The 15,312-nt window shown below is 36.4% G+C and overlaps 1 protein-coding gene across 1 annotated transcript in view; it reads right to left on the minus strand.

Annotated features, from left to right (window-relative positions):
* KCMF1 (potassium channel modulatory factor 1) overlaps positions 1–15,312 on the minus strand; it is an 86,131-nt gene that overhangs the window by 14,195 nt on the left and 56,624 nt on the right. Inside the window, exon 3 of the mRNA XM_036931031.2 lies at positions 9,718–9,857. Within this exon, the coding sequence (XP_036786926.1) occupies positions 9,718–9,857 (140 nt within the window). The remainder of the gene's footprint in view (positions 1–9,717; positions 9,858–15,312) is intronic.

Consider the following 15,312-nt stretch of genomic DNA (forward strand, 5'->3'; position numbering starts at 1 on the left):
AGAACCTTAACACAGGTGGTGACTAATGTCTAGGACATACTTTCTGGTGTAAATACCAAGTCACTACTGCATTTATAAATCTTTTTCTCTGTGACAGGCTATGCCCATAAAAAAGTCAACAATCAGCATGCTTGGGTTTTGTTTTTAAACAAGAGTTCCACACATTCTTCCCCATACTCAACCAGTCTACAGTGAGTTCGGATTTCCTCCAGCCTCTTCCCTGAACATTTACACCCACAGCAGACAGCATTCGTAGTGCCTTAGAAACAAGAGGAGGAGTGAAGTCCCCATGATATGATGAATTTTTTCTCCTTTTTTTTGGATAGGCTTCACAAGTTTCTTGCCCATTTTGTTTGCTGCTACAGAAAAATGTATTAAAAAAAAATGCCTATCTGATCCAGCATATAACCTGGCTTTATCTGAAGCTAGTCTGCAGCATTACAGAGAGCCTGGTTTTTCACCACAATCATTCAGAAGATGCTGAGAAGCTAGGCTGATTCTTCATCATGAGGTTGATCCACTTTGATGCATCCTTTTCTCAGACCACAGGAAACTGCCCCTGAACTCGCATTCTGGGGTAACATGCTTCCAGTTAACAACAAACACCTCAAGTGAAATAACTGCCTTGGAATTGACATTTCTTGACCAGGTTTCTGGATCACAGACTTGATAAATTTATTTTATACGACTAATTTTCAGATTCAAGAGAAACATTTTGCTTTTGAGAATATCTCTTCAAAAAATGATTTCCCTGCATCGTCTTCTATTGCTACTTTCTGGTGACACGATATGTTCACCACATTTCTCTGGTAACCATGGACTTATATGGCAACATAGCTTCTTTGTAATTTCTGCCCTTGTTGTGATTCATGCTTGTCCACATAATCATCATGACTAGGTAGGTTCATCCTATTTCAAAAAAACTACATAATCACTCAAACCCTACCCCAACCCCATTCTACCTTTCCCAAATTATAGCTTAGGTGGCAGGATGATAGAGAAAGTAATGTTATTCCTCTGTTTGGGTGCCAAAACTTTTCTTTATTGTCCACAAAACCAAGGGGACAAATATTCTGGCTTTAAAGATTCTCTATTATCTGGCCTCAGTTGGCTGATATGATTCTATTTCTCACCATCTCCTACGACAATCACTGCCTCACCACCCCTCCCACCTTCTTTCTGAACACCATGTTTTGGTTCATGTTGTCTCTTTCCTCTGAATAACACCATTCCTTCCCAGTCTGTCCACTTTTTGAAATCACACCCATTTTTCAAGGCCTACCTCAAGTCACAAAGCCTCTCTGACTCTTTTTGCATTATACACCCACTGTGTCAGACGAGCTAGTTTGGTTTCTAGACAAGTCATAAACTCTGTATGGGCAGAGGCCATGTTTTAAATTTGTTAGGCTGACATCCAAGAACGTGATGACTTCAGAAAGTAGTGTCTCACACTTTACATATTAAATGTAAATGTTCTTGGTTTACTATTTGGAAATCATGAATATTTGTCTTGAGAAAAGCTAGTGTTTCCCTTTCCAAGTTGTCCTTAATAACTGATCCAGGAATGATCTAGAATAGCTTTTTTTCTGACATTATTCTTATGAGGACAAAGAAATGGGTATACTAATGTTCCCCTTCCCTTTCCCCTTTTCGCAGCGGACAACTCAGCTACTTTCTACTCAGGAACCCACACTTTCTCACCTACGAGCCCTTCTGCAGCCTCTTCCTGTGTCCAGTCATTATGTGAAAATTCCTTCCCCTTTTCTCATTCCTCTTCTCTATTACAGCTGTGAGTGAAGCTATGCAGTTAATCATGGCTGAAAGATTAAAAAGTATTGCTCTTCTATCTGAGGAGTTATAGGTTCTGAAGCAAAATTAAGATGTAGTGGAGAACCTGTCCACTGCCCTAGCTCAACTTGACTTCAGAAAAGCTCTGCTGACATCTTCACCCTTATGTGAATTTTCCCAACCACAAGCACAGAAAGTTAAACAGAATTTCAAGTCAAATAATCTTCCTGTGTTGCTTAACACATACTAACATTCTAGTCTAAGGTTATGTATAGGTTTTCCTAAGCTAGCTTTGAAATCAAAGTTCGCCACATGCATGTTCTGCCAACTTACGTGCTTACTGTGACGTTAATAAGCACAAGATGTTTAAAGCACATCTACTAAAATACAGCTTCTTTTTAAGTTGGGGTCTTCCTTTTTCATGATACAATTAAAGCTATGTAAGCTTAAATGAAAACATGCAAGTGAAGCCTTGTGCTGAGTGCTTTTGCAGACTGGGGCACCTTCGGAACTGCAATAAGCAGAGATCTCTTGTGTTACTCTGTACACCTGCATCTTGATTTCCAGTGAAAGGACCTGTTGTGCTATGTGAAGTCCAGGAGAGCTGGTGAAGTCAGTAAGAGTTCTGACTGGTTAAATCTGTTAGACTGTATAATTTTGTTACTATGGATTAACTAATTCATAAAGTATTTACTGAGTATCAAGTCAGTGTTAACTTAATATCCTGGGTTATAAAAATGATCAAGAGATAAGCATAGTGAAATTATTAAGAAGTGAGTTATGGTGAACCCGCCACCATTAGAGTTTGTATGAATTTCACCTCTTTTTAGAAATTGGGGTGTATTTCTCATTACTTATTTAAATTGGGGTATAATTCATATATATGTATGTATGTATCAGCCAACTGAGGCCAGATAATAGAGAACCTTTAAAATCCCCTCTGATGGACTCTTACACCTGGCTCTAGATATATCCCAGGCTTGTTCTATAAGGCAGATTTTTTGATCACCTGCAATACAATGGGTGCTTTTTGTGTGTGTGTGTGTGTGTTTTTAAAATCAATTTCTTTTACTGAGAAGAGATGTCCCAAAAGGAGCTATTAGAATTTAAATCCAACACACACAAAAAACCTTTACATGCATTATAAATCAATCCTTATACCAAAAAAAAAAAAGTTAAAGTTATAATGAATATTAGACTGAATAGTGGAGTTTTGCTTTGCGAATACAGTAAGCACTAGTGAAAATTTTATGCTACATGATCAATAAATAGCTTTTGGGCCTTCTAGAACCATCTGAGTTGTAGCTACTTGAACATTAGTCATCTATTTTGCCAATACAGACATAGGTCCTTTCATGACTTGAGTGAGCACACTGTTAATCGATTAAAATCCAACTTTTTGTTGTGCAGTGGAGCACTGAAACTAACTAATAATTAAGGATGACTTACTTCATGTTGAATTTATTTTTCTCCTCAGTTCCAGTCTCCCTATTTTAATGCTTAGGTTGAACCTGTCACCTGCTTCTGAAGAACAGCATGTGGAATGTTATGGAGTTTTTATATACAAAAGTTTTAATTTTCTTGCAGTTTTATACATGATTTAAAAGTCCTAAAAAATTAAGTTCTGGTTTTAAACAGGTTTCTCAGACAGAAATTTACATTACCTGTATATGCTAATGTCCCGTGAATCCACAAAACTAGAAAAAACATAATTTAGCCACAATGAAAAACAACTCCAAAGGAGTCAGAACTATGCCATTTCTTTATCTTGCCCATAATTCACTCTAGCTGTGATTATCCATGCTTATCTAGAAGACAAACGCCAGTGTTAAGTTCTCCTTTTATGTCTAACGTGGGGAAGGGTCTACTTGTAGACTTTGAGAAAGAAAAAGAAATGGGAACCTCTTATTGCTTAAAGGTAGCAGTAAGAACCTGAAAGCTGCAGGGGGACAGAGGTAGGGGAGCAGTGCCCAAAAGCGAGAAACAATTTTCATGCAGAATCTAAAATGAACTCTACCTAATTCAGTGGGTGTATGTTGTTTATAATGAGTTTAAATTAAGAGTCCAGCAATGACATACAACATACAAAGCTTGTTTTTCTTAAAGGCATAACCAGTTCGTCAAGGGAGCCCGAGTTTGGTAGAGCTTCCCACAAATAAATGATCTCAGCTATGACTATTGAGATTAGCATCTTCAAATAACTTTCTTAACCACTTTGTAAAATCTGAAGGCAGGAAGGGAAGAGAAAGAGTGGTAGGAGGAGAAGAGACATGGCTGTAAAGTCCTTAAAGAACTTCAGGGCCACCTTACAATTTGCCAAAAGTTGCCAGACAGCTCCCATCTTTAATTTACTTCAATACCACCATTCCTACAAATCTTCCTGTAGGCCCTGCAAAACACTTCTGTGGACTGACTTGAAATTAGCTCTCTGGACAATGAACTCGACAAACCAGTATTTCACAGGACAAAAAAGAAACCAGATCAGTAGCCAAAGAAAAACGAATTCAAAATGAATGTTTCTAACACCTGCTGGATATCATGCCCAACACTCCCCTTCACATTAAGCATGCTTCCCATTCTGAGAGCTGCCTGTTCACCCTCAACTACAGGATTAATTCAACACAGAGGGAAGTACAGAGCAATGAAAATCCTACCCAAAGATGATAACAACATACTCTCAAATACTAGGCATGGACACCTTGGAAAAGCTACTATTACATCATTTTCATAATAATCTAAGAGATAACTCTCTTGGTTTTCCAATTGATTCCTTATAGAAATATCTTTAAAAATGTTATATCTCACACACACACGATTATCCTAGAATAAATCTCTAATCCCCAAAGTGTCTCCTATCATTTCCTTCCCTGCTATCAACTAAAAAATCTGCTGGGATGTTGTTAAAGTCTGTATCACCCTTAAAATAAAAAGTAGTACTATCTGTTTAAACAAGTAAGGGGCTCAAAGTAACTATTATTTATAAAACAGAAAGTGTTTTGAATCAAAAGTAATGAAAAGTACAAATGGTAAAAGTAACAAATCCCGATCTTCTATAATCTTTAGCTAAATGCAGTTGAGTAGGGGCAATATGGTTGCCTATACCAACTGTATTTTTCAAATTCTGTGTATTTCTCCACCATTATTAAATAAAATACTGTTGATAGTTCACAGAAAAGCAGACAGCATCCAACTGCATTCTTTGATAAGAAAAACATAAGCAGTAACAGTCAACCAAAGCCTATTTTTTTATTTTAAATACTTGGTTTTTAAATGCTTACCTGATTATAAGGGTAAATGGGTAATTATAATATTTTTAAAAGTGTATTACATAGAAGATTTGTAAAAATTGTGGCTCATTCCACTGGTACAGCTCCTAATAAGAAATATATATGCTGGGAAGTTAGCTCTATATATTATTAAAGTGGTCTTTCAATGAAATAAAGATATTGGAGGAAGTCAAGATTTAACAGTTCTATAGACAATTAAAAAATATGTCACTTGCCAGTCTTCATGCATAAATCATATCTATCATGTTATTCTGGTTTGTAATATATTTGAGCTAATACTTTCTGCTGGTTTAATTTACAGAGCAAATGCATCTAAATGTTTATATATAAAATGCCACAATGATGGTAACTTGTATTCTGTGCTCTATGGCTTCTTTTAATTGACACTTAAACAACTGTTTACATATTAAATAAGTTCCCAGCTAAAACTGATTACTCTGAATCATTAAAAAAAAAAGGACTTAAAAGTCTTTTTATGTCATCATTTTTCTCCATAAGATTTATTGTCTAAAGTCAGACAGACTATGGAAAATTTCTAAAATCATTCTTCCTCCTTCATATTTATTTATCAAATCAATATAACTGGAATACAATAAAACTATGCTATTATAAAATTCAAGCTCAATTTATTACAAACACATTTAGGTCTTCATTAAAAAGGGAAGAAGTATATCATTAACATATACAAAGATCACTAAAAGCTGGAGACTTCCTTAAACCCTTTTCTGGACAGTAATGAAAACAAAGAGTAAATAAATCAAGCAAACAACAGAAAGCAAAAAGGTTGCCATGAATGAACTATTAGAGGATGGCTGCAATTATGAACAGAGTAATACACTGTAACAGATTTCTAGAAGTGAGAAGAAAATGCTGATGAATGAAGTGCTTTTATTTTTATTTTCAAGTATAATGTTCTTTTTATAAATTACAAGAGATTTATTTACTAAACAACTGAAAGATGACTAATTACACATCATCAATTAAAGGTAAAGCATATGTCATTTAAAAACAACATAAATCCTGAAGGCTTTCTAATTTATCTGCAGGGCTCAAAGGTAAGATTTAAGAAAGACTTCAAAGGAGTCACTCTTAAAGGTCTTTTTATGTTCAAACAGTTTCCCACTATGTTTCTTTCACAATCTTAATGCTTCCTCAGCAGATTCACATATGCAATTCCATTTGAGCTCTACTGCTCACTTCTACTACCAGGTTGATGGACTTTGAGAGTTACATACTGTGTTACTTGCCCATTTAATTCTTCCCACAACCAAACCCCAGTTGGTTGTCCCAGTGTATCAAATCTCATGATAATTATGTGCTTAATTTCAAAATCACATTGTTTACCATATTTGGTGTTCACATAAAGATGTCTCAGATCATACCCAGTCTGCTTTTTAAATTTTTAACTAGTAATCACCTTCACTATGCATTCCATGTCAGATGTTGTTTTTCACAGTATTTTATTTTGAAGGGTCCTCCACACCCTCAAAGTCCAAAGCTTTTGAGTACTCTTAAATTAATTTTAAAAACAGAGGCAAACCTTAGGTTGGGGTCTTTAGAGTGCCCAGTTGAAGTAGGAGACAAAAAAAAATATAGACAGGGACTACACAGTTGTTTTAAAAATCAGCCTTCAGTAGACCTTACTAGCTCTGTCAGGTATTAGTAATGCTTACTAATGGTGACAGTAATATGTGCAGTGATACATCCTCCTGTCCCCACATGTTCCAAAGGATGCTGGTTAGAGGAGTAAGATCCTGAAGTCCTATACAAAAGGTACAACGTGGTGGTCTAGAGGACATACGCAGGCAACCCAAGGGAAAAGCAAGAGAGCACATGAAGCATTTAGGAAAAAAAACAGGAACAGGAATAGAAAAGGAGATACAGTCATTTATTATGTGAATATAATCTCCCAAAACAACATGAGTCACTTCTAAACTCTAGAATTCAGAAATGTTTGATTTAACTATGACTTTGGCAAAACATTAGGGGAATGCGGGATATGTAAGAGGGGAACACAGAGTACTATCACACAGACATTTCCACATAATTATAACATATTAGAGCTGACAACATACTTCACGTATGTATAGGAGGCATCCAAAATATTTAACAACTGGCATGGCATAGGCACCAATCCTTCAGAATAGACACGGGACAGTGAATTGTATGTAATACCTGCTAAATGCCAGCCCTGCTAAATGCCAATCCTGGCTCTAGGACGTGACTCACATTATTTGAAGGAGAAAAATCCCTGCACCTTCATATCAAAGAGTCTTGCTCGCTGGCTATTTTTCACTTTGAAATGTCAGGGTGGGGAAGAGAGGAAGATGCAGCATGCAAGCAGACTAAGAGCTGACAGGGAAGGAAAACTCCTTAAAATATTTCCCAAGTACCAATATGAAAAACAGTATGGCCACGACCTCAAACTACAAAAGCCCAGCTATGAGCTGAGAACTTGATGACGGCACGTAACTGAACAAACATGAGAGACAGACCATAAAACCATTTGTACATGATAAGTATTTAATTTTTAAACTGTGTAAAGAGGAGGTAAAGAAGAGAGGAAACAAATTTTTAATATTTACTTCCAGGAAAAAAAAAGGGCAAGACAGCCGGGGAATGGTTCTTGTTTTAAAAAATAAATAACCAGCTTTTCATTCATGGAAAGGACTTATATATTTCTACTGGATTCTCCAGTTTTGGATGTGGAAAACTGGGTAGTTGTCCTGCATCAGTGGGTGATAAAAGGACTATATGAGGGCCTATCAGCTAAGATGTGAAGAATGCCTAGTTTACAAATAAGGGAAACCCCTTCTTATTGTAGCTTGGTAAGGTAAGTACCCAAATTTACAAATTAAATCAAAGAGAAAATTATTTCAAGGCTTCCACAACAACCAGGATGTAGATATAATCAAGTCAGCATTCCTCACACTGGTGTCTGGGACTGGGTCAAAAGGAAGCAAAGTCACCTTTACAGAATAAAAAGAACGAAGTAAGAACAATAGTTAAATGTGACAATAGTGTTCTAAGGCTCCCCAAGGTGCAAGATGAGGGCATTTCTGAGCTGTCTGTAAAATGTGGCTTGAGGAATAGATAATGTAAATTTACCAAAATATTTGAACTATATCCAATAACAACTTTAAGCATCAAACTAGCAGTGTAAATGAGAATGTAAGTGAACCTGCATTACTCATAGCTGTTTAAGAGCAGAGCTAAGCAGAGCAGAATAGGACAGTGGTAAAGAAAGGACTCTACAACCCAGAGGGACTCTGGTTGAATTCAAGCACCTGGTTCTGCCCCTTAATAGCTGTATATCCTTGGACACACTATATTTCTTTAGTTGTAGTTAATATTTTTTTAGTATATTTAGGGGATTAGTTGATACAATGTGTAATTGCATATGCCAAAATTCTCCAAATTCTGTACCCACAATTCTATATCTCATCTCCTACTTTATTATTACCAGTAATATTATTACCAATAATAAAGGGGCAAAGGGGACTCTTTTGGGTACACTTAATCATTTCTTAAAGCTGGATATATGCTGACTCAGATGTCAAGTAAAATATCCAAAAAGCTATCAAGGCAAGACTTTCTATGTGTACTATTCTGGGTCCTTGGTTTTTAGTCACTGGAAAAAAAAATCAGAGTAGGATGAACTTCTAGGGGACTTAAGAGTTTTGAGCTATGAAACAAGAAATCTGATCAGATGAAAACCAGGACAGGTCAGTGGTAAGTTACAATCAGATGTGACAATGTGTTACTCCTTAATATCTGATCAAAAATTTAAAATATTTCCTTGGGAAGGTATACCTTATAGAAGAAAAATTAAGCAGGTATATAGTAAGAATACTACAAAAATGGATGTGTTGCAGGTTGAGTGCTTTAATTTTCCCAGAATGCATTTAGTGAAGACTCCTGAACTGGTCAAGACTCCACATTGTGCAAATTTTAGCAACAGGGCAAGAAAGGCTAATGTGGACAAATTAGGGGCATCATCTTGCATACATGCAGCCTTCCTAGTATATGTAAAATTTGCTTCTAAAAGATAATTTTAATAATTTTTATGCAAACAGTCTTAGTACACTTCGCAAGAAGTAGATGACAGTGACCTAGCTTTATGTTAGAAACAATATACAGGTCTACCTTGTTCACTGTGCTTCGCTTTACTGCACTTTGCAGAAATTCTATTCTTTATGAATTGAAGGTTGTGGCAACCCTGCATCGAGCAAGTTGAATCAGCGCCATTTTTTCAACAGCATTTGCTCACTTTGTGCCTGTGTCATATTTTGGTAATTCTCACATTCAAACTTTTTCATTATTATGGTACTTGTTATGGTCATCTGTGATCGGTGATTATGACTTGCTGAAAGCTCAGATAATGGTTAGCATATTTTAGCAATAAAGCATTTTTTAAATAAGGTATGTAACTTTTTAAAAAACATAATGCTATTGCACATTTAATAGACAACGGCATAATGTAAACATAACTTTTATATACACTTGGCAACCAAAAAATTCATTTGATTTGCTTTATTGAGACACTTGCTTTATTGCAGTAGTCTGAAACTGAACCCACAATATATCTGAGGTGTGCCTGTACTTTACCACATTATTTTAAACCCAAGACTGATTCACATACCACTTCTGTTGATGTTTCTGCGTGTTCAGAAGTAACATGTTCTTGAAGAGATGTCTCCGTATAGCCCATTTTTCCACAATAGGGACAAGTAAAAGATTGTGGCTGCTCTACAGAGAAAGCTTCCCCACCATAGTACAAATCTGAAAAATAAAGTGGAATTGCATTGAGAAATAATTATTATTAGTTTAATATGTAAAATAAAATCATACAGTACTATAATGTTAAACAAAAAACTGTGCTTGAAATCTTCATCAACCACCTCCCTCTGTCAAGGAATGTTTAGGTACCTATTCACAGCTGAAACATCCTTATTCTCAGGGACTCCCTGATATCCCTCCAAAATTCCTTCTCTATATAACTACTAGAGCCGTAAGAGAAAAACCAAGCAAACAGCTTTTTATTCCTTCATTTAATTTTGAAACATCTCTCATTTCACATCTGGTTTCAATTTTATTGTAACTTATCTTTTCTTTATCTCTCTATATACTGTGACAATACCAATGTCAATACAAAGGCTCAGCAGAGTGTATCAGGTAAGAACACAATGACTCAAAGGGAAAGAGCAGATATGCCAACTCCTCAGTGCAGCTATTAGTCTGTAGAACTACCATTCTTGCACCAGGAAGGACCTAAGCATTCATTTCCTGTATATGCTCACTTGAGTGGAGTACCATCACAACATTTGCTGCCTACCATGGTTAATAAATAACGGACCAATTAGTGAGAACCTGGGGCAATAATGTGTTTGCCTCATTAGTACACCTCAAGGAATAAATAATTTACTCCATCAGTAGCACAAAAGGAAATCCAATTGAAAGTATATTTAGTATATTAAGTCATTTCACTACAAAGAACTATCTTGTTATTTAACATGAAACGAATGCCTAATTTAATAGGACATGATAATTTTTGTGTGAAGAGAAAATTAAATAAAGTATTTGCTAAATGATAGATTTATTCACATTCATTATTTTTTCTCTTTTTTAAATTAAGGTATCATTGATATACACTCTTATGAAGGTTTCACATGAAAAACACTGTGGTTACTACATTCACCCATATTATCAAGTTCCCACTTTACCCCATTGAAATCACTGTCCATCAGTGTAGTAAGATGCCACAGAGTCACTACTTGTCTTCTCTATGCTACACTGTCTTTCCCATGACCCTCACACACACCATTTTCACTAATCATAATATCCCTCTATACCCTTCTACATCCCTCCTCACCTACCCTTTCCTATCCCCCTCCCCACTTTGGTAACCACTAGTCCCTTTTGGGGTCTGTGAGTCTGCTGCTGTTTTGTTCCTTCAGTTTTCCTTCACTGTTACACTCCACAAATGAGGGAAATCGATTGGTACTTGTCTTTCTCTGCCTGGCTTATTTCACTGAGGATAATACCCTCTTAGCTCCATTAATGTTGCTGCAAATAGTAGGATTTTTTCCTTCTTACGGCTGAATAATATTCCATTGTGTATGTACAACAGCTTCTTTATACATTCATCTACTGATGGACACTTAGATTACTTCCATATCTTGGCTATTGTAAATAGTGCTGCAATAAACATAGGGGTGCATATGTCTTTTTGAATCTGAGAACTTGTTATCTTTGGCTAAATTCCTAGGAGTGAAATTCCGGGGTCAAATGCTATTTCTATTTTTAGTTTTTTGAGGAACCTCCATACTGCTTTCCACAATGGTTGAACTAGTTTACACTCCCACCAGCAGTGTAGAAGGGTTCCCCTTTCTTCACATCCTCACCAGCATTTGTTGTTCTTAAGTCTTTTGGATGTTGGCCATCCTAAGTGGTGTGGTGATATCTCATTGTGGTTTTAATTAGCATTTCCCTGATGATTAGTGATGTGGAGCATCTTTTCATGTGCCTGTTGGCCATCTGAATTTCTGTGGAGAACTGTCTGTTGAGATTCTCTGCCCACTTATTTTATTTTTTATTTTTTTATTTTGGTATCATTAATCTACAATTACATGAGAAACATTATCTTTACTAGACTCCCCCCATCACCAAGTACCCCAACAAAACCCATTACAGTCACTGTCCATCAGTGTAGTAAGATGCTGTAGAATCTCTACTTGTCTTCTCTGTGTTGCACAGCCCTCCCTGTGTCTCCCCCCACATTGTACATGCTAATCATAATGCCCTCTTTCTTTCCACCCCCCCATTATCCCTCCCTTCCCACCCATCCTCCCCAGTCCCTTTCCCTTTGGTAACTGTTGGTCCATTCTTGGGTTCTGTGATTCTGCTGCTGTTTTGTTCCTTCAGTTTTTCTTTGTTCTTATACTCCACAGATGAGTGAAATCATTTGGTACTTGTCTTTCTCTGCATGGCTTATTTCACTGAGCATAATACCCTCTAGCTCCATCCATGTTGTTGCAAATGGTAGGATTTTTTTTCTTCTTATGGCTGAGTAATATTCTGTTGTGTATATGTACCACATCTTCTTTATCCATTCATCTACTGATGGACACTTAGATTCCTTTCATTTCTTGGCTATTGTAAATAGTGCTACGATAAACACAGGGGTGCATCTGTCTTTTTCAAATTCGGCTACTGCATTCTTAGGGTAAATTCCTAGAAGTGGAATTCCTGGGTCAAATGATATTTCTATTTTGAGCTTTTTGAGGAACCTCCATACTGCTTTCCACAATGGTTGAACTAATTATATTCCCACCAGCACTGTAGGAGGGTTCCCCTTTCTCCACAACCTCATGTGTTGTTGTCTTTTGGATGGTGGCCATCCTTACTGGTGTGAGGTGATATCTCATTGTGGTTTTAATTTGCATTTCTCTGATGACTAGTGATGTGGAGCATCTTTTCATGTGTCTGTTGGCCATCTGAATTTCTTCTTTGGAGAAGGTCTTTTCAGATACTCTGCCCATTTTGTAATTGGATTATTTGCTTTTTGTTTGTTGAGGTGCGTGAGCTCTTTATATATTTTTGATGTCAACCTTTTATCGGATCTGTCATTTATGAATATATTCTCCCATACTGTAGGATGCCTTTTTGTTCTATTGATGGTGTCCTTTGCTGTACAGAAGCTCTTCAGTTTGATATAGTCTCACTTGTTCATTTTTGCTTTTGTTTCCCTTGCCTGGGGAGATATGTTCATGAAGAAGCCGCTCATGTTTACGTCCAAGAGATTTTTGCCTATTTTTTTTCTAAGAGTTTTATGGTTTCATGACTTACATTTAGGTCTTTGATCCATTTTGAATTTACTTTTGTGTATGGGGTTAGACAATAATCCAGTTTCATTCTCTTGCATGTAGATGTCCAGTTTTGCCAACACCAGTTGTTGAAGAGGCTACCATTTCCCCATTGCATGTCCATGACCCCTTTATCATATATTAATAGACTGCATATGCTTGGGTTTATATCTGGGCTCCTTAGTCTGTTCCATTGGTCTATGGTTCTGCTCTTGTGCCAGTACCAAACTGTCTTTGATTATTGTGGTTTTGTAGTAGAGCTTGAAGTTGGGGAGCTTAATCCCCCCAGCGTTATTCTTCCTTCTCAGGATTGCTTTGGCTATTTGGGGTCTTTTGTGGTTTCATAAGAATTTTATAACTATTTGTTCCAGTTCATTGAAGAATGCTGTCGGTATTTTGATAGGGAATGCATTGAATCTGTAGATTGCTTTAGGCAGGATGGCCCTATTGACAATATTAATTCTTCCTACCCAAGAGCACAGGATGAGTAGTTTTCAGGGTACAGGTCTTTTACTTTCTTGGTTAGGTTTATTCCTAGATATTTTATTCTTTTTGATGTAATTATGAATGGAATTGTTTTCCTGATTTCCCTTTCTGCTAGTTCATCATTAGTATATAGGAATGCAACAGATTTCTGTGTATTAATTTTGTATCCTGCAACTTTGCTAAATTCAGATATTAGTTCTAGTAGTTTGGGAGTGGATTCTTTAGAGTTTGTTATGTACAATATCATGTCATCTGCAAACAGTGACAGTTTGACTTCTTCCTTACCAATCTGGATGCCTTTTCTTTGTGTTGTCTGATTGCCAATGGTTAGGACCTCCAGTACTATGTTGAATAAAAGTGGGGAGAGTGGGCATCCTTGTTTTCTTCCTGATCTTACAGGAAAAGCTTTCACCTTTTCACTATTAAGTATGATGTTGGGTGAGGGTTTGTCATATATGGCCTTTATTATGTTGAGGTACTTGCACTCTATACCCATTTTGTTGAGAGTTTTTATCATGAATGGATGTTGAATTTTGTTAAATGCTTTTTCAGCATCTATGGAGATGATCATGAGGTTTTGTCCTTATTTTTATTGATATAGTGGATGATGTTGATGGATTTTTGAATGTTGTACCATCCTTGTATCCCTGGGATGAATCACAGTTGATCATGGTGTATGATCCTCTTGAAGTACTTTTGAATTCGGTTTGCTAATACTTTGTTGAGTAGTTGCATCTATGTTCATTAGGGATATTGGTCTGCAGTTCTATTTTTTTGTGGTATCTTTGCCTGGTTTTGGTATTTGAGTGATGCTGGCCTCAGAATGAGTTTGGAAGTGTTCTCTCCTCTGCTAGAGAATGGTTATTATATCTTCCCTAAATGTCTGATAAAATTCAGCAGTGAATCCATCTTGTCTGGGAATATTGTTCTTGGGTAGTTTTTTGATTACTGATTCAATCTCATTGCTGGTAATTGGTCTGTTAAGATTTTCTGTTTCTTCCTTGGTCAGTCTTGGAAGGCTGTATTTTTCTAGAAAGCTGTCCATTTCTTCAAGTTATCCAGTTTGTTAGCATATAATTTTTCATAGCATTCTTAAATAATTCTTTGTATTGCTGTGGTGTCCACAGTGATTTTTCCTTTCTCATTTCTGCTTCTGTTTATGTGTGCAGATTTTCTTTATTTCTTTATAAGTCTGATTAGGGGTTTATCTTCTCAAAGAACCAGATCTTGGTTTCATTATTTTTTTCTATTCTTTCATTCTTCTAAATTTTATTTACTTCTGCTCTGATCTTTATTATGTCCCTCCTTCTACTGACTTTGGGCATCATTTGTTCTTTTTCCTGTTTCAATAATTGTGAATTTTAGACTACTCATTTGGGATTGTTCTTCCTTCATTAAATAGGCCTGGATTGCTATATACTTTCCTCTTAGAACTGCCTATGCTGCATCCCACAGAAGTTGGGGCGTTGTGCTGTTGTTTTCATTTGTCTCCATATATTGCTTGATCTCTGTTTTTATTTGGTCATTGATCCATTGATTATTTAGGAGCATGTTGTTAGGCCTCCATGTGTTTGTGAGCCTTTTTGTTTTCTTTGTACAATTTATTTCTAGTTTTATACCTTTGTGATCTGAGAAGTTGGTTGGTACAATTTCAATCTTTTTGAATTTGCTGAGGCTCTTTTTTGTGGCCTAGTATGTGGTCTTTCTGGAAAATGTTCCATGTGCACTTGAGAAGAATGTGTATTCTGCTGCTTTTGGGTTAATGTTCTACAGATGTCTGTTAGGTCCATCTGTTCTAATGTGTTGTTCAGTGCCTCTGTGTTCTTACTTATTTTCTGGTGGTTGATCTGTCCTTTGGAGTGAGTGGAGTGTTGAAGTCTCCTAAA

The sequence above is a fragment of the Manis pentadactyla genome, chromosome 2 (assembly GCF_030020395.1).
Source record: "Manis pentadactyla isolate mManPen7 chromosome 2, mManPen7.hap1, whole genome shotgun sequence".
NCBI classification, from domain to species: Eukaryota; Metazoa; Chordata; class Mammalia; order Pholidota; family Manidae; genus Manis; species Manis pentadactyla.